At 35.5% G+C, this 20,250-nt stretch overlaps 1 protein-coding gene across 8 annotated transcripts in view; it reads right to left on the bottom strand.

The window, feature by feature from the left end:
- Positions 1-20,250, bottom strand: part of SNTG1 (syntrophin gamma 1) — a 347,784-nt gene that overhangs the window by 140,216 nt on the left and 187,318 nt on the right. For 3 of the 8 annotated variants that reach the window (XM_065053503.1, XM_065053506.1, XM_065053502.1), the window contains exons 2-3: positions 16,597-16,651; positions 6,106-6,240 (exon numbers count right to left, since the gene is read on the bottom strand). In XM_065053503.1, coding sequence (XP_064909575.1) covers positions 6,106-6,240; positions 16,597-16,623 — 162 coding nt within the window. In that variant the 5' untranslated portion in view covers positions 16,624-16,651. Of the gene's footprint in view, positions 1-3,598; positions 3,953-4,320; positions 6,012-6,105; positions 6,241-16,596; positions 16,652-20,250 lie in introns of those variants that run through there. The other 5 variants (XM_065053510.1, XM_065053511.1, XM_065053507.1 and 2 more) reach the window with 3 other exon arrangements.

Below are 20,250 nucleotides of genomic sequence, written 5' to 3'. Positions count from 1 at the left end.
TTTTTTTCATCTAATTATTTCATATTTTTTCAGAAAGTAAGATTTTATATCCTCTTTTTGGTAATGCTCTGCACTTTCTTTCTGGCATTTCTCTGGATTAATTGACATGAACAGTCAAACCTTACACTCATTCGGTGTATAAAGGACAAAGGACACAGGTCAGTCACATTTCCATTTTCCATTAATGGTGTTAATGAGGTTTGCCAGCAGACTTGCTCATCTGCTAACAACTTCTCTCCTATGACATTCAAAGCTTGTCTCTTTATTTCAGTTCCTCATGCAACTGGAGGTTGGCAGCAGGGGATGATGGCAGAATGCCTGGTCAACTGGAAATCCCTGCTCATCTGCAGCCGTGCTGGAGACTGAGGACGGTAAATGCAGCTATGTTGTGTGGACTGTTAATACTGACGATGCTTTAAGTATTTTTCTGGTTTGCAATATTTGTCGAGGTTTTGTAGGGGAAATACCTTATTCCAATGAGAAAAACCTATTCTGCTCTTTCAATTTTGGCTTTACAAATGGTAGTCCTGTCTTTGAACCTCAGTACATTGCTATGCTTTTTGCTTTTAAGTAGCTGCAGAAAAATAAGCTGGGTTAGGTTGTCCCTAAATAATCATATTTACATCTGTCAGTTCTAGGTTGTCACTTAAAAGCTGTCCAGATTGTCAAGGAAAAAAAAAAAGTTACCACCATCTGATAGATATTTGACAACTTCTGTGAAAAAATGGATTCACTCCACTGAATAGCTGACAGATACCAACATGATAAAAATAAAAAAAAAAAAAAAGAAAAAAAAAGAAAAAAAAAGAAAAAAAAGGAAAAAAAAAAGAAAAAAAGGCACAGTTCTTACTGGTAGGTTTGTGAAGGTAACAAGAATGGAAAGTGCTTGAAAGGTGACCTATCAGTTCACATATCTGCAATTCTCTCCAGCACAGGGAGTTTGACGTCTTTAATACAATTCAATTGCACATCAGAATCAACACAATAAATACAGAAATAAATACAATACAGAAAATAAATAAAAACTCTATGTTTACTATTTTGAGGTTTTCATGTTCTTCTTCACTCATTTTTCTAGTCATTAACTTGTTTTACCTACACCAAAGTATATATATTAAAAACCCCAACCAACCAAACAAACACACACACACACAAAATGCAAACAAACAACAAAACCAAACAAAACCACAAAAAAACCAAAACCAACACCATAAAAATCTCAAAAAAAAAGTTATCCAAGGTTACAGATTTAAAATTCACTGTCAGGAAGTCTCCACAATTCTAAAACAGGCAAGCAAGGGAAACATAATAACTTCGTCTAACTGCTCAGGCAAATCATAGTTAAGCTTTATGTTTTGAATTTCAGCTTATACTTAAAAATTAAAAATACCTTTATCATTTAAATGAAAAAATGAAAGCCATGCAAACTTTGTAAGTTGAAAAACTATCTATAAGTCAACTTTTTTTTTTTTTTAATACCATATGCACTTTGTACAGAGTTGTAAATCTTTCAACACAGTTGATTTCACAATAGCAATACCAAAAGAACAACTTCAAAAGTGGGATATAATATGTTCTTATCTTTCCAAGAAAAAGAAGAATGGCTTGATAATTAACAGTGCCAGAAACCAGATCTGGCTACAGTTCAACAATTTAAGTCACTATTACTTTATAACCATGGAAAAGGTATTTACTGATGAAAGTTTTTACTTGTCAGAAAAACAATAGAGATCCTAGGTTACATTCAGATAAATTTGTATTAACCTCAGTTAAAACCTTGGTCAAATGCCATACTAATCGAAGAGCTGTTGCTTTATAAATTCACAAAAATGTGAAGTCAATTTTTATTGGTATTGAAAGTATGAATGATCTTCACACCATTGTTCCATAAAGATCCTTAGTTTTTAAAATACTAAAAGAAATTATTAATGCTTTATTAAATAACACATTACTACACAGACACATAGAATTGTGAATCATCTGTCCCTTATCATCAGGTGAGTTAGCCGTTTTTTGGAAAATCTATGACTCTCTAACAGAACCTTTATGAAACTTATGTAAAAATGCAAACTGTCCTAGCTGAACTTAGCAAATTGCCAGCTGCTTGGAGTTTATTTTCAGTCTTTCAGAAAAACAGTTGCTGATTCAAATCATCCATCTTGTCAGATAGTTGTCATATAGTTGGTTTATAGATCTCACATGCACATACACTACATTAGAAAAATTTCTGAGTACGATTACCAAACAAACAAAATCCATTAACAAAAAGAAGAAAAAAGACGCATGCCTCCCTAGACAGGTAAACTACTTTCCTTGATAAAACTTAATCCTTTTACTTGAATTTCAGATTTTCATGAAAGGTGACACAAATTGGGAGGATTGACTCTGAAATAAAAAATGTGATTCCAGAAGTGCAAAGATTAAAACTTTACTTAGGAATAAATCTACTGAAGACTCATATTTCAGATCAGACAGGCCATATGTTAGGCTATCCTCCCTCTCATCATATTTTTCAGCAAGGTCATTATAAGCCTATGCTTGTTAGTCCAAGCTATTGATCTATATGTTTAAAAAGATTGGGAACTGCCTTAGTGCACATTGTCATCTGAAACACCATATAGCAAACTTTTGTGAGTATAACTCCAAGTAATTCAAGAAATATGTTTAAAAGGAAATATAAAGTAAAAATCTTCTATACTTCTGGCATCAATATTGGTAAATTTCTGATGTGGTTTAATTCATCTGTTTTCAGAGTACTTTTTTCAGATGAAAAGAGTAAAAATCTTAACTGTTCTGTAGTGCAAGCAACTGTCATGGAGATTTATGAAAACTGTAATTATAAGAAAGCTGTCTGTTGGCAATACCACAATTATGAAAAATTATTTTGTGATGGCCCAGTACTTTAGGAGAGAAAAAAGTGTACTTGACCTAGAAGTCACTGGTCTTATCTCCCAGTTTTCCGACAGAGACACTCACGGATATCTCCAACAGAGAAGCTACTCCAACTCAGGCATACACTTCCCATACTGTAAAACCTCTCTACTTGCAAGGATTTATTTTTGTTTACTAAAAGACACTGCCTTCTAGGCTTTGAGTTTCACAAAATGTTTTCACGTCATTTTTGGCTATTTACATTGGAGTTCAAATCTGTATCGGACATCCACTAGCAGAATCGTGCAGAAGCCGCTATGTTTCCATCTCTTGCAAAACAACTCTTTCTTGTTGCACACATAAAGAAATCTCTGTAATACTTAATGATGCAACTTATGCTCAAATTTAGATCTAATCTGTGATAGTTTGAACAATCTTTGATGTTTCATGGAATTGCTACAGATAAAATTGCTGCAGGACCCTCACTAACACTATAATTTTGTTCAGTCTGCTAAAGAAACAGATGGGTTTTTTCTTAATTTTTAACACTATACATATATAATGTTGTTTATATTTTATGCATTTGATTTTATTACTCCAAACTGTATACAATAAAACAAGAAACAATGTTCTTTTCCATTTGTTTAGTTTTGGGAAACTGGAACAGTTTTCCACTAAAAAGAAAGTGTTCTAAATTAAGAACTAGGTCCTTAGACCATGTACTCACATTAAGCAGCACCTCATTCCTAAGAAGCCATTGATTCCATTTAGATTATTCCACAGGATGCAGATCAGGATACCACCGGAACGTTAAGTGCCTGTTTAAACTCTGTCCTACACAAAGGAGCATGCAAATTGATTCAGACCCAATAAACAGAAGAGATACTGTTCTGAAGTAGAAACAGCCACAGCCTTTCCTTCCTTAACAGGGCAGAAGTGATTAAGTAAAACCTTATAATCAAAGTATTTGAATAGTGTGTATTAAAACAGTAAAAAAAAAGCTTTTACTGTAGCCACTTGTCTGTTAACTTTGACGATGTTATTGTTATTTTATTTTTATTCTTTAGAATTTATTCTATGAGCCATTCAATGCTAGTTGCTAATGAAAATGCTCTTGCTCTGCACAATGACTGTAAAAAAAAAAAAAGGTGATCAGTCATCTAGAATGACAGGAAGAAAAAAATGAAAATCAATGAAGCAAAGTAAAAAATAATTCCTAATAAATCAGGAATAAAAATGAGGAAAAAGATGCAAATAAGGAAACTTGTGGGACATGCCTGATCATGCTATACAATCAAAGCACATGATTCCAGATGATTTAAATGACCTGTGACAAAAGAACAGTTAACTGTCTGTGAAATGCCAGTCATCCTTAGAATGAACCTACTGATTCAAGACTTAGTCTTAATCCCAGAGGAAATCAGGGTAAAGTGCTCAAAAATTACTAACCTAACAATGACACTCCCAAGAGAAAAGAAACTCCTCATCACCACACCAATATCAATCACTTAATGAGTTACGCATTCAATATGCAAGTAAGATAGGGGGAGTGTAATTGGTGAAGCAAATCATCCACTATTTTCTGCAGTGCTGTACAAAACCAAAGAGGGTGAAACTGTAAGAGAAAGTCTTGCTGTGAAAAGGAAAAAAATAATTAAATATGCATTTAATGAAGACATTTAAATAAAAAGTTCAGCAGAAGAAATAGATATTACAGCAAAATAATGAAAGTCATATTTTTGAGTGATAAAATCTTTTAATAAATAATGCCAGAATGGGGTTGGCCGAGTAATGGTACCACAGTGTGTGTTGCTAATTGAAAAACTATAGCCTGAGCTTGAATTCATATTTTCTTTCTGTCTTGGCTGCTAGATGTCCTTTATGTTGAAGAACAGTACAATCTGATTGGTAAAAGGAGCATCTATATCCCATATAAAGCACACAGACCTGCATTAGTAAATTGTATTTGTGCAGCATGAAAATGTCAAAAGCTAAGGTCAGATTTGTCATGCAAATAAACCCAGCCAGTATGGAGACAGTGTAGGCAGCATGTTCCTCTCGTTTCAGAGAAAAACTCAGAACCATTCACCTTGAGTTGTTAATAACAGTGAGATGAATTCTCTTATACGTTTTTCATTAATCTCCCACACTGTGAACACTGCTAAGATTCTACTAATTTATTTCTGGCTTCTGCTTTGTATCTTTTTATTGTACTTGTATTTAGGGATACAGGGATGTAGCAACAGCAGCAAATAATTAATAAAACAGACCACCATAATAGCAGTCACATAACATTTGCACAAACCAATATTACACCATTATTCCTCACAAGATTTAACACAAAATCCTATGATAATTTTATTTAGCACAAAGGGAGAGCAGAATGTTTATGATAGTTTACCATGAATGCTAAAAATACCTCTACAAAATGTAATTACAGTATCTATAAATATCTCTATAGGAAGGAATAGTAAGTGGTTTATATTAGTTTTTTTTTTTTAGTTATCTTCTAAAATTAAATAAAAAACTTAGCATTACAAGAATACCAAAACCTACAATATTATTCTATATAACATTTTAAGGATCTTCCAGATAATCATCTATAAAGCTCAGTTTCTTATTCATGAAATTCAATATAATGGTTTAAATCAAAAATCCAACACATCACACTATTACACTGTTCCACCTGAAGTCCATCTTTATTAACATTATGTGCTGGCAAAACTAGTGACCCAAGGGCATCATGGATTTGCAATATGCATGAATTCTGGTGGTGTGCTAACCATATGAAGCAACCAAAACAACAGATGATAGCAGATAACTCCTCTACCAGCAAAGCCCTACCATAACAGTTAACCATCAACTGTCTTATCAGCTCCACAGACAATACTCAGACATGTAAGGACATTGAGGTATCTGTATTCACCACAAAAATCACTGTTTGTGTCATTCCTATTGCATTCTGTGGCTCCAACATTCCAAGGTGAGTGCAGAGAAACAATACTGTAGCAATGCATATAACTTATTTATTATCTTATTGCTTCTTAGATGAGTATAGCTAAGATTTACTCTCAAAAGACAATATATTAAAACACGTGTAGTGTAAACAGTATAAAATAAAAAATCAAACTGTGGGAGTAAATGCATACATATTCGTGTGTGCACATGCACACACAGAGAGTGTTTTTGCTTTGTATAAAGTACATCTTAAAGAAAAAAAATAAAACTACTTACACCAGAATAGAAAGGCTCACCAGACACACAGATCACATCCTGCTCCTGGATCGTCAAAATGTCTTTGGCTAAGTGCAGTCGCACTTTGAAAGGCTCCTGGTTACCATCCTGCAGCAAACAAGTCCCTGTCTTTGTCTTCAGAGGAAGAAATAAAGAAAAAAAGTTTTCTCAGTTAGCACTTTGCCTTGCTAGAAGTGGTATTTTGAAACAGAATAGCTGAGAGATAGGTACAACTACCATAAATACGTCAATATTACCAGTGATCAATGTATTTATTTAGTGTTCTCAGACTGCAAGAGAATGATGGTTACAGTAGCAACTAGGAAAGACAGATTTTGCAATAATAAGATACTATTCTGCCTGTGATAAATCTGTGAAACTCCTTTCAATTTGCTTCAGAGCAGCTGTGCTCTTACTTTCCATCTTTGTAATAAAAGATGACACCTCACTTGGACATGAAATAAAAGCTGATGTTCCACCCCAATTTTGACACAGAAATACATATAATAACACCTCCAGACTAGCCAAGTATAAGCACTGACAGCCTACATGAACCCATTGTAGGCTTTTCCTGATCTGTGGACACAACACTGACTTATGCTTTTATGCTCCTTTTCAAATGAAGATGCTGAAATTAAAAATAAAAGAAATAGAGACCAAAGAATGCAACTCCCTGTAGCAACTTACTTATTACTCCACTTCCATTTTTTTCTTTTATGGTTAGAGATCAGGAAATCTGTAGGAGTCTTCAATATAAAATAAGCATCTTTCCAACAATTTAACAGTGTCTTTGTGGCAATAACTATTTGTTCTATTTTTGAGGACATTATACTTATGAGCCTTGAGCAGTCAAAAAGTCTACATGTATAAGCACTTGCAGTATTTAACAATTTTTCCCTAAAGGTTGTGTTGAAAATATCACCCTTTATAACACTTCATATAAATGGACAAAAGTCAGGTTGGCACAGCATTTTTGGTATGAGAAATTTGTCTACAATCAATCTAAAAATTTGGCCTTACAACATGTAATTTACTAGTATTAGATACCTAAACCTATTTGCATTGATATATATGCATGCACATATGTACCTCTGAAGAAAATTCAGATATAAAAATATTTAAAATCTTGGACTCAGTGGTGTCAATAATAATATTTCCATTGTTTTCATTCAGGTCAGATTTCAATTCACTATCTGTAAAAAGTTTGCTTGTGAGGAGATCAAGGAAACAAAATTCTTGCTGTGAACTTTAGCTGCCAAGGTTGACCTGGCTGAATCTGAGAGCTCTTTCTCTGACAAGAGTTTAAAAGAAGATTTGGAAGATCTTCCCATAATGTGATCTGATCCCTTACATCCATAGCATGGAGAGAACAAACACAAAAATGGAACTGACAGTAGGCAACGTGCAGAAGAAAAGTTTAAATTGCTCTCAAGAGACTTTAAAAGAGGTGGAAAGGTCGAGGACAACCTTTAAATAGCTCTATATAATGTTCTCCACCAACAAACTGTTCTGTCACTTCTGTTCCATGCCCAACACTCAAACTTAGAAAGTTGTTTTCCCTTAGACACCAGTAGCAAATCTGTGTAACTCAGCCATAACTTTGAAAGGGGTTCTGATGTTTTTATTCTTTTTAAACTAAGTAAGATGAACTAAAAATGAACAGTTCCATGCACTGAACTTATGCTGAGGTCAGCGGAAGCTCTGGTCAGAAGACATCATGAAGCCTTGTTCTAATATGGTCATGGACAGGCAGATAAATTGGTCAGCAAAAGGTTTTCAGTATCCCTGAAAAATTCCCTCTTATATCATACATAAAATGTTATGACATTAAAATAAAGTGAAAGTAAACTAGTTAAATTACCATGGTCCTTCTCCTTCTAATTTCTGCTTTACAGCCTAAGATGATTCCTCTTTCCATGAAGTTGTGAAATAAGCAGTAAATGACACTGGAAGTTGAACAGAATGAGCTATGAATAACTATGGCCAAACAAAAGGGGCTGATTTCCAAACATCTACCACTCATAAAATGCCTTTCTCATACAGAAAAGTTTGCAGACGTGTCTTTCTTCCTCCTTGGGTAACTAGCAATGGAATAAATTCTGCCTCTGATGCAATGATTATAGTAACTCTGCCATACTTGACTGTGCATTTCAGATTTGTTCGATAACCCTCTACAATCTCCCAAGAGTCTTTCTGCAAAAGCTGAGCGGCTTCTTTGTGGGAATTAGAAGCACATAACCATAGCAGAAAAAAATAATGAGCCATGAGAGCAAAATTAAAATTCAAGTCCATTTCTAAATGCACGTGGGCTGAGCTTATTTAGTCTGAAAAAGGAAACAAAACTTGGGAACAACAAAACATTTTGGCCCTCGGAAAGACTGATCACATACATTCAGGGAACTTATTTACTTTACATCAGACACTCTAAAATGTAATGAATCTCTTTACTGTTGTTAGGCTTTTGAAAGCTGGTTTATCATACACTTAAAAATTAAACCTTCAATTATAGTACCTCCTTCCCTCTCCCACCTGACAGTAGCATTAACAATCACATAAAGGAGATGGTCCTAGAAGATGATGGTAACAATATAGTTTGGTTTCTTCAGGTAAGCTCAAGAGAAGTGCTTGATAACAGAGACTGGATTTTTTTTTTTTCATTATGTTTCTTTTTTGTCTACTGACATTTCTTCTCCCTCATCTTACCCTTTCCCCTTCAAAGCATCCAGTAAACTGAATCAAATGGAGACATGAGTTCCTGCATCCTTATCCAGAAGTGGAATTTAGGGAAGATGTCCTGTATATATGCTGTAATGTAAATTACTGTGCACATCAACTTTTTTCTTACGTGTGGCCCCAGTAAAATTATTCTGGTTGGAAGGAGATAATCTTTCCAGCCTATATGCCTGCTATCTCTTATATTTGAAGAGCTTAGATGGTATGCATATGTATACGTGTAAGAGATGCAGGTTGTGGGGTTGTGGCTGATGTTAGCTTTTGTTCCTATTACTAATTTTCAGAAGATTCCATGAGAGGGTGTGCTCAAATTTTCCCTTCAAGCCTTCTACATTTCATTGGCAGGGGGTTCTGTCCTACCCCTGACTTATAGCAATAAAACAGCATTTGGCATGTCAGCCGAGCTACTGTAACTGTCAGTGTGAGGTCATACAAGACAACCTCTTGTGCTCAAACATATGATAAACTACCTTGCCTTATAGCAGACAAGAATAGAGAAGCATAGTTCAGCTGATAACAGTTTGTTAAGCCAATACACCTTGACTGTATGCTTAAGATGAAATCACCAGGATCGTTATTCTGCTTACATTCATACCATGCTACTTTCTGCATCCTGTTTATAGAGTTTGGCATGTGTTGTGAAGGGGACAAGAAAACTGAGTGAAGTTGCACATGATTATGAAGTAGATGAGGTAGGATACCGAATGAATATGGAAGCAATACACAGTGGTGAAAGAACAAATCTCTGTATGGGGAAAAAGTCAGGAACTACAAGTGAAACCAGTGGTGAAGGCGGTGGTACCCAAGTGAGATGCAGTGAGTGTTGCACCTGCACAGTACTGACTCTGTCATCTCATTCTACACCCTTTTTAGCTGAGTTATGCAGGAACACTGATGTGGCAAGAGCTTGAGATCCTTGGCAGGAGATTAAAAACTGCTTACTGTTCCTGACCTAATATAACTATGAGGGGCTGAAAACTGATTCCTGTCTACTTTGCCACACCAGAGTGTGTTGAACTTGACTGTCAGACAACAGTACAGGTTAGCAAAGCCCTTGTGGCAGACTGCTTCTACTAAGAATATGGTAACACTCAGATCATTATTAGCAACAAGCCAGTGAAAAAAGGCCATTTAAGAATCTTTTTCCATTATACCCTGACTTAACAACAAATTGTTCATATTGGCTGTGTATAGGATGTGGTCCTAGTATGTTTACTAAAAGGAATTTTAAAAGGCTTGCAAACCATTAATAGCTTGGTGCAATACATGTAGCCTTATACATGGCCTTCACAAATATTTAAGAATTCATTTCAGAGGAAATACACCTGAAAATTACAGTTTATGCATTTATGCTAGCAGCAAAATCTCTGCCTCAAATATATACCAAATATATACCAAAATAAATACTGGATGAGAAACATCTTTAAAGTTACCTATTGATTTCAAAGTCAGTTTCCTGTTGAAGAAATTCTTTCATTTTCCCTAACTTTAGTTTACCATGTCATTTATGATTGGAAAAAAAAAAATAAAAAAACCTTTTCACCTTTTCTATGTTTTGTATGTTTTGAAGACTTATGCAGTATTTCAGACAATTTTAAATATACTTCATTAGTTTTCAAGAAAAGACTACATCTTTTTGTTTTTGCTATTTTATCGATTACTTTTGACTTATGGTAATAAAACAATGTGGATAGCTTTACTTCGCCTAGTTTCAAAACAGTAGGAAGTCTTCAACAGATAACCCAGAAGAGCTTAGTCCATGAACCAGTGAAAGAAAGGAAGAGGAAAACAAAAGTCTTGCAACCTATTTTCTATGCAAGGAGGCCTGGATTTTTACTTTCTGCTTTGGCTGGTATGTCCCAAAATAAATTAAACCTCTGCAATTTAGTTTTAAGGCCTGAAATTTAATTTCAGCATCAACAATCCAATACTAGTAAGGAGAATGGATTACAGAAACTGCCTTAACATGTAGGCAGTTCACTTCAGATAAATATCTACACTTCTGGATGCTTATTGAAACTCAAGCTGACCTCTTGAGTATTTGGAGGTATGCTTGTCACTGTTTTACAATCACAACTATAATAATAAAAAGAGGAAATTGAATCAAAGGTATAAGTCAGTAACGGCAATGAATACAAGAGCTAGGAATATGTGTCAGAACCACATAGAGTATATTTCTCAGATGGTCCAGCTATTCATTCTGTGGGGGTGTTGCTAACCTAAGTAAAAAGCACTTCTATCATCAAAAATTGGAATTCAGCCCAGATAAACACAAATGTTATACAGAGACTGTTCTCTCAGGTACCAATATTTTCCAAACCTGCATGTGAATTTTACACTCCAATATGAAAAGAATGCAGGAAAATGTTGAATTTGGACTTAATTTTCTTTTTATCTGATTTGCCATGTCTGAGTAATAAAATCTTACAGACAATTTCCTTGTTTCACACAGTTTGATTAATTCAATATGTATATTAGACATTTGGAAAATGCAAATATATTTATATAAATATATAAGGAAAAAAACGTACATGAGCTTCTTACTTTTTTTAGAGCAAAAAACTTTTACTTCTGACACTATAAGCAAAAAAATGTTGATGTCTGAATTGCCAATGTGTTTACTGGGACAAGATTTCGTCATTATAGTAGAGATAACATAAAACTGAAGCCTATTGTGACAATATGCATCTTCATTCATTTAACTGACTTATTGCATTATATTCTCACAGGTATTGTGAGTTATGAGTGATTTTCCATCTTGTGATTTTGGGATTAAATTATGAGTTGAAGCTGGATTTATGAAAAGAAAAATGAAGAAAGAAAAAAGAAAAAAGAAAAAAGAAAAAAGAAAAAAGAAAAAAGAAAAAAGAAAAAAGAAGAAAGAAAAAAGAAAAAAGAAAAAGAAGAAAGAAAAAAGAAAAAAGAAAAAAGAAAAAAAGAAGAAAGAAAAAAGAAAAAAGAAAAAAGAAAAAAGAAAAAAGAAAAAAGAAGCCCCAGCATTGTCATTTGATAAAATTTATAAACAAAGGAAGTTGGCAGCTTAAGCTGCAAGTTGTAAATCAGAAAAAGGCATAAAGTTGACTAGAAATAGTCAAAAATAGTATATAACAAGATTTATGAAATAAAATCATGAGGAAGTCAAAATATTGCTCAAAATTTAATACACAGTGTGTGGCAGGCAAAGAAAAACAACTCTCAAACTGAATGTTGAGACAGAGGTCAATAGACCTGTGAACAACAAAATTTACCAAACTATGAAGTTTGTGAAGTCTACAAGAATATTCATAGGATTTATAAAGCAGAAGACAAACAAAAACTTTACCAATTCAAACTAACCCTTCAAAGAAACAATGGACAGTACTGTAAAAACAGATTAACACATTCCAAGTAGATAATGAATGGGATATTTACTAATTTAAATAAGTTTCAATTTAAATTAAAAAAAAAAAAGCATTTCAAAAGTTAGAAAGAAAAATTAGAAAGCTGCACATGCAGCTTTTTCATAAAGTACATGGAAAATATATTTTAAAAAACAGTATCTAAGGGGAAATGTTCTAATGCATTATAATCATCATCAGCAGGTTTTGGGGGAACTGAATTACTCTGTGGGCTCCACTGACTGTAATATTCAGATCTGCAGTAGGAACTTAGACACAAAGTGCATGTGCAGAGGTACCTACAAGTAGACAAAACTGTTTCAGAGTCCAAATCTCAAACCAAATCCCACTAGTAGACACTAGAAAAAATAAGTGATGGACGAAATCAACATTACTATGAAAAAGCTAAGGTTCCCTCAGAGTCATCCAATGCAGTAGAGCAGAAGTTATTCAAAATAAAACAGTAGTTTAAGAAAAAAAAAAAAAAAGTCATGGGCATTATGAAAACTGTTTTAGCCTCAATGCACCTATGTGGAACGTTTTGGTATTCTGTTAATTGAAACTCAGTTCAAGCCATTTACTGCCATTCGCAAGGATGGGGATGGGAGTACAAAAGAGAGTCTAAACCCCACTCATTATTTTGGGAGAGCAATCTCAGTTCTACAGTGGTTGTTACAGCACTGGAAGATGGGAAAGAAAAGAAGGGTGATAAGATATTCAGAAGAAAGGAAACAAAGAGGGAAAGATGAAAAAGACCAAATAGATGAGATGCCTCATGACAGCTTTTATTGCCATTCTCAAAAACTGTCTAGTAACTGTTTTGGCATAGAAGACCTGAGATTATATTTCCTAGATACACAGTACTAGGGAGAAATTGATATAATAGGGGATGGAGTGGAAAGATGGATAAAAGTTGTAAATGTACTGACTAGAAAACCAATTAAACAAAAGTATGTGGAACAGTGTCTACAGCTACTTTATGTTTCATCTCAATAGTTGAAATAAATAAAAAGTACCAAAACTCCTGTGGCTTGAAGTGGTTAAACTGAATAAAACCACAAGTTAATTAAGGAGGTAGTGCCACAATGGTATTTTCTTTAATCACTATTTTCACTTTCATAGGAAGCTCAAGTACTAGATGAGGGTTTGGTGACAAGTCTGGAAAACTTTGAGGTATTAAGAAAAGTGCATTGAAAGCAATAGCAGAAAGGTATATATTGGGAATTGAAATACCCGACAGATTGGATGATTACACCTCATACAAAACTCAAGTGAACAATCATATTAAGTAATTAGTTAATACTTGGCTGGCAGAATTCAAAAGACAACATCCACATCAGTGAAGAAGAAAAAATGAACCCTTCTGGAAACCAAGAAGCAGATAAACACCACAACTGTTAGGTTATGTGATAAAATCTTGTCTGCACATGCACAAAGGAGTAGAGACAAACTATGGCAGATGGGGGAAGTTCAAATAACACCTTGTCCAGTTGCAGCAAAAGGGACGTCAGCCTCCTGAAGGCCCATCACAACAAGCCCAGAGGAGCAAAGAAGCACAATGGCAGGCAGAAAACTGAATTAAGGACTCAGAAGAAGGGACACCCAGTCTGGTCCCTGCTAGGTCTGTCCCTGGGCAGCCTCAGCTCCAGTGTCCAGGTGTGAAACTCATCATGGTAAGACAAAGCCAGAGCATTTTTCAACTGAGTGGGGGTCGCTGCCTGGGGGTGTGGGGCACATTATGGCATGCAGTTTTGGATTGCACAGGACTCAGGGAATGTTTACTGGAGGAAGGAAAGGTGAGGAAAGGGAGAGGTTTCTGTGGTTTGGTGAGGAACAAGTATGGGAAAATAGAAGGAAAATAAGGTGTTGGTCACATGTAAATAGCTTTCTGGTCAGTATAGTTGTCTGGCCATGCCCTATGCTTGATCAGTGCTGTCTATGCTATTCTGCTATTAAATTCCTTTATAACTTTTCCTGGGTGAGGGACTCAGTAGGGGAGGCAGTATGTGTGTGTGTGATGGTCCGTACGAGCAGCTGGAGAAGGGCTAACACCTTGAGGGCATATACACCCAGCTGCCAGCAACTGGGAAGACTGGGATTCAGGGGGGGCTGCTGGGCAGACTGAGTGTGTGAGCCCAGCTGCTGAAGGCATCCATGCTGTACATACATACACATATATATTCTCACAAGTGGAACTCCATCCTGCTCATCCAGAGAGGGGAGCAGAATCAAGCTGTTGGTGCTGTTTGTGTTTGTGCAAGTGTTCTGTGTGTCTGTATGTGACCTGCTTGGCTTGTCATGTACATAAATATATACATATATACAGATGCATGTAGTGTATCTATGTGACATACGCCTGTTGGGGATACATCTTCACCCTCTCTACCAGTTTGACCTAGGAGCACAGAGCTGCAGCAGCCTCCTCTCTCTTGGGCTTTCAGATCCAGCTCAGTCTATTTTCCCTCGAACAAAAAACAAAGTAGATGATGCCTTACAATAACAGTGCTGAGGTTTTAGTTAAATTTACACTATGTGTAAGCACAAGGCTATTGATTATTTATTTAGACATAGGCATTTGATGAAAGTAGGCTGAGATCCTATATTTTATTAACTTTGATTAGCTTGGGAGGAAAGTTGTAGACCAAGATTTTAAGAGTCTCTCAGAAGTGATGGCACTGATTCTGTAGCACAAAGCTCATTTTACATAAAACAGATAAACTGGAGTTGAATCCACCTTATTTAATTTTATTAGTCTAAAACCTAAAGGGTCTTCTTTAGGGTCTCCCAATTGTGGAGCTGTTTTGGGATGAGGAGGAGTCATCCTCTCCTTCCCTTGACTGTCATGGAAGTTCCAACAAAGCAGCTGATTTTTAAAGGGCTAAATTTGAAATCAATGCCCCCATTTGAAGTTACATAGAGAATGAAATGGGTCTGTCAATGTACTTGCACTGCAAGCGCTGATACAGAACTCATATGCCAGGTCATCCTTCTGTGGCTGATCTTGTCGCTACTGCTGCTGGGCACAGTTAATAGCCATTAAATAATCTATACTAACATGCAGTTTAAATAATGACATAAAAATACTATGAGAAGAATATGTATCTGACTCTTTTGCTCAATAAGTGCATTCAAAAAGATATTTAAAAAAGAAGCAAAAGCAAAAACCAAATCTCAAAACTAACAAGAATCCTTTTTCCCAGCAAATAACCTGAAATATACTGTACTGTATAATTTAGACCGGGCATGGATCTTCTGAGGTATTAAAGCCTGTTACATAGCATACTGGACAACCGTGACAGTATCTTTTCCCAAAAGAAACCTTCACTTTAATATTAGCTTTTGACCCTACCGTTCCTTTCAGAATCCTGTGATGATTTCATGTTCTTTAGCCTGCTTATTTTCTCTTCCCTTATAATTTATACCAATTGATTCTCAGATCAAAATTTGTTTCAGATGCAGTCAGTTTTTGATTGTACTGCTGTTCCCATCCCTCTACTTCTATTTTCTCATGTGATCATGATCATACTGAAAGATATGGCCAGTCTTCTTGTTCCCAGTCATAGCTTCCTAAACATCATTTGTGATTCTCAGTGTACACGTGTGTCACATTTTTTTAATCCAGTAATGCATTAACATCATTACATAATTTGGTGCAAATAGTTTTCACTGTGTCTCAATTGCTAAAGTTGTGAAAACACATTAAAACACTATGTTCATAGACAATCACTGAGTAAATAAAAAGATGGCCTTTTTAACATCTAGAAATAGATCTCATTTACTTTCTTTAAGGCAAAGTTAGTATGAGCACAGAAAGCAAAACACTTCCTCCATCTCTAGTGGAGGGGGACTGAAGTGCTTTCAATTGACATTATGAAACTATATCTATTTCAAGTAAAAATAACTTTATTTCCTCATCGTATCAGAATGAAATTGCCTTTAATTTTGGTCATCTTCACAACTTCCCTCTCTCTTCATCCATCTTTTTCCTGTACTTCTATATAAGGGCCTTGATTTTGCTGAACAATACTACACAGATTTCTGGCTCCATTGATGTTTTTCTTCACGTACAGTCTTTCAGATATAAACACTTCACTGAAGACAAAGCTCACACAAAATGTAGCTACCTGCACCTAAATTGTGTCTAATGAGGTAAATTGGAATGGACAGAGTTGAGGGCTGATGATGAATAGACATGGGCAGATTCTTTCATCTTCTACTATAGTCTGTCTGACACCATAAAGTGATCAGCTGAGTAACTTATATCTGATTATAAAATTCCTCTGAATTACAATAAAAAGGGTAAAAAGAGGACTTTGCATATAAAAAGGATTATAAGTTTTTTATTCAACTATTGTTTGAAAAGAAAAATATCTGATCCTACCTCTTCACAGGCAGTCCTGAAATCCATGTGCTATGACACAGCAAGTGATATTTGTCTGAAATAGAGAGAAAGATTTCATTAGCATGGAAAAGGTATTGCAAAACATAAAAGTTATCTGTACTGAGGTGAGCAATCGCTCTTCTCTTTGTTAGGTCCAGTTATACTCATGGCTTAAAAAGAGAAATTATCAAAGTTGCAAAGGATTAGAAAGGATAAGGTGTTAGAAGTTGCTCCTGGTTCTTAAAAAGTACACAACCTGGTTTCACTGAATATAATCAAAGGAATGCTTACGTTCCTGCAACTACCTCCCTTCTACAGGGCATTCAAACTTACTTTTCTTATTGCAAATGTGAGTTGCTTTTTTGGGGGGTGGTGTTTTGTTTCTGTTTTGCTTTGTTTTTCAAAAGAAAGAGTATACTGGAAAGTAACACTTGAGGATGGAGACAATTAAGTGTTGCTCTTCAGAATACCCTCTATTTTCTAAACGACCGTTGGAGGGGGTTTTTTTTGCCTTTTTTTCTTTCCTCCCCTAATTTTAAAAAAAAAAAAAAAAAAGTGTCAATGCCTTTTGTCTCACATTTTATTAACATACATAAACTCTCCAAGGAAGCCAGTGTGATTAATAGTGTGCTTACTTTGTAGAAATATTTAGGAGTTTAAAAACCCAAATGTTAGAAAAGTCAGGGATGTGCATGAGTGCTGGCAAAATGTCACACCAAATCCTGTGATTATTACTTTTCCTGGCCTTTACCTAAAGTGTATGCATCCCAATGCACACTTATGTATTCATTTATTTATGAGATAAAGCCACTGGAACAGGCTGTTATCAGAGGATAATGACAGTGTCCTGCTGCTGGTTCTGCAATAGAAATACTCATGCATCAGCTAATGACATTTCCAGGAAACACTTCCTGGACAAAACAGACATTTCATTCAATGGCTGGAGAAATGAAACCTTTAACAAAACCCTCTCCATTGAGCATTTTATTGCTATTCTGTATTAATTATGCACTTACAATTATTTGTACAAGTATAGCATTTAAAGTGCCAGCACAAAATTTGCCCCATTAACCCAAGTTTAAAATAAAATTTAAAAACAACACCTAACATAGTACAAGAATGTAAGTCCTAATAAGAATAAAAAAGGCTCTTAATCTCTTAATTAAGTCTCTTAATTTGTTTTGCTGCCCTGAATGCAGTTTTATTAAACACAAGCACACGCATAAATATAAGTTTAATGTTCTGTATTCAATGAACTCTGTCTGGTTCACAGCCTGTGTTATAGACTAATTTCTAGCAGAGCTAGCCTAGGTTGGCTAGTTTTCATTAGAGGAATTTAAAAAGGATCCATCATCATTCCTTCCTTACCAGCTTTACAAGTGCACCAAGATCCAATAAAGAACTATATCAGCAATTCTATTCTCAAAGTGGTCATGAAAAACAAGGTCACTATTATGATCTTGAAGACTTTTCTTGCTGGTGAGACAGTCAGTATGGAATGAAATACGTTTCCTTGTAATTTTTATGAACTTTCTTTTGAGGTGCTGAGTAAGCTGAAGTAAGAAAGAGAAGCTTTACTGCCCTTAGCAAAGTATTCTGAGGACTTTTTAGCCTTCTGGAACTATACACTTACATATCTTTATAAACTGAAGAGTACTGCGTAATGTTCTTCTTTCTTGGGCTGTGATTCTGTCAGGTTAGCAATTCCTACTGCAGTCAAAAGTGTTTTCACCTATGTTCTGCCTTACTAATAAAAGTTGTGAAAAGTTCGGGTTTGGGCAACTTTCCACAGTCAATGATAATTTCTCTGGTTACTTTTTAGTTACACTTTCACCTAGATCCTATCTAATCCAGGTCATTTCTACAACTTAGTATTACTCTGTTTCCTCTTTTTCTTGTTTTTATGTATTACTTATTTCAGAAATATATGTACTATCACATAGAAGAAAAGTCAAGAATAACTAGGCTTCCCAGCATCATAGCCTATTGTATGTACAACTCATGACCTAAAATAACTTTTGCTCAGATAATAATTTAGAAATCTCAGAAGTATGAAGCTTCACATGACTACTAACTTCTTTATTGAAAAACCCTTTAAATCCCTTTTAAAAATCCTTTTTTAAAGCCTTTTTTAAAAATCTCCAACATGTCAAACATCACTGTCATTAACTCTAGCATGCCTAATATGCCAAGTGATGTTATTTCTGAAAGGCAGAAGCCTTTTCTCTCTTATGGCAAACAGAACCCTTGGCCCACAGAGAGACAGTCCTCAAACTAGAAATATTGCCTTCCACTACCTGATGAATTTATCTGCCAATCAGCTTTGTGATACTTCCTTTTTTCTCCAACATGCTAAATTGCAAATAAGTAAAATAAAGTATACAACAGATTCTCTCTTGACACGCGTCTCCTACTGAAAGAGTTTCTCTGGTTCCCACAGAAAGGTTACACAGTTTCCTCAGGGAAAGGTGGTCAGAGGCAAGTTTTCATGATCTGTATCAAGAGTTTTTACCATTAAAATATTGCCTAAAATGTAAAACTGAACTATATAATTCTCAGTAAAAATCATACTCATTGCAGTGAGCTTACCTGTTCCTCAGGCATCTAACAACTCAGTTACTAATATTTGCAATATAGCTGCCACTGCTTCTGTATCACTCTGTTTCCTACTGATTCTCATCTGCAGCTGCACACAGAGAACTCAGTGTTGTTTTTCTGACAATCAGCAACTTTATAACATCGCTATTTAAGAAAAAAACATGCAGGTTTGATTATAAAGTGCATTACTTCATAAATCAGTTCAGCATTGACACTCTGAATAAACACTGTGGATGATTAAATTACAGGAACACATATCATGCATCATGCATAAATTTTATCATCTTATGCTGGTAAAATACCCCACTCATTAGTAATTTTGTCCTCTGGTAGTACATGAACAAAGGCAGAAAATATAAACCCAAGTAATTTTAAAAATAAAACATTTGTAAAATGATAAACTGTGAAACCCATTGCTGACAGGTATCCCCAGTCTGCCTCTGGATAACCTCTGCAATCCCCTTATCTACAAATCACAGCCACTTTCATCTGAGCACCTTTCCAGCCCTCCTAGGAGCCTCTTTCAGTCTCACCTGGACTGGCCACTGGTTCCTAGCCCACAGCCCCCTTCAGCCTCAACGTTTGATTTTTTGTATCCCTCCCCACCCTTAGCTTGCTCTGGAGGTGAGAAAAGATCTGCCGTGGCTTTGAAGGGATGAGGTGCACAGGACATAGCAACAGTGTCAGGACACAGTAGAGTGTGCAAGCACAGGGGGAGGCATGAGCAGCGTGCATTACTCAAAGAGAAAGAAAGGCTCCAACAGCAGTGAGGCTTCCTCTGAAAGGGCTGAGAGCAACTGCAATTAAAGATATGAAAATAAGCAGGCTTTGAAAAAATGCTTTCCTTCCTTTCAACTTGATTTGCTATCTGCACTTCTTCCAAAACTGAGTTACCAAACTTATGTAGCTCATCTCTGTTGATAGATGTAAAGGAAGTAACACAACAGAGAGTTGCCAACAGAATTTGACACCCCTTTGACAGAACAAGCAGTTATTAAATACCGAAGAAACGTTTACCAAGCAGTATTATTATGGCATTTTGTGTTCTAAAGGGAA

Source organism: Columba livia, chromosome 2 (assembly GCF_036013475.1).
Source record: "Columba livia isolate bColLiv1 breed racing homer chromosome 2, bColLiv1.pat.W.v2, whole genome shotgun sequence".
In the NCBI taxonomy this organism is placed as follows: domain Eukaryota; kingdom Metazoa; phylum Chordata; class Aves; order Columbiformes; family Columbidae; genus Columba; species Columba livia.
Note: the sequence above shows the minus strand (reverse complement) of the source record. Positions and strands in the feature narration are given on the sequence as shown.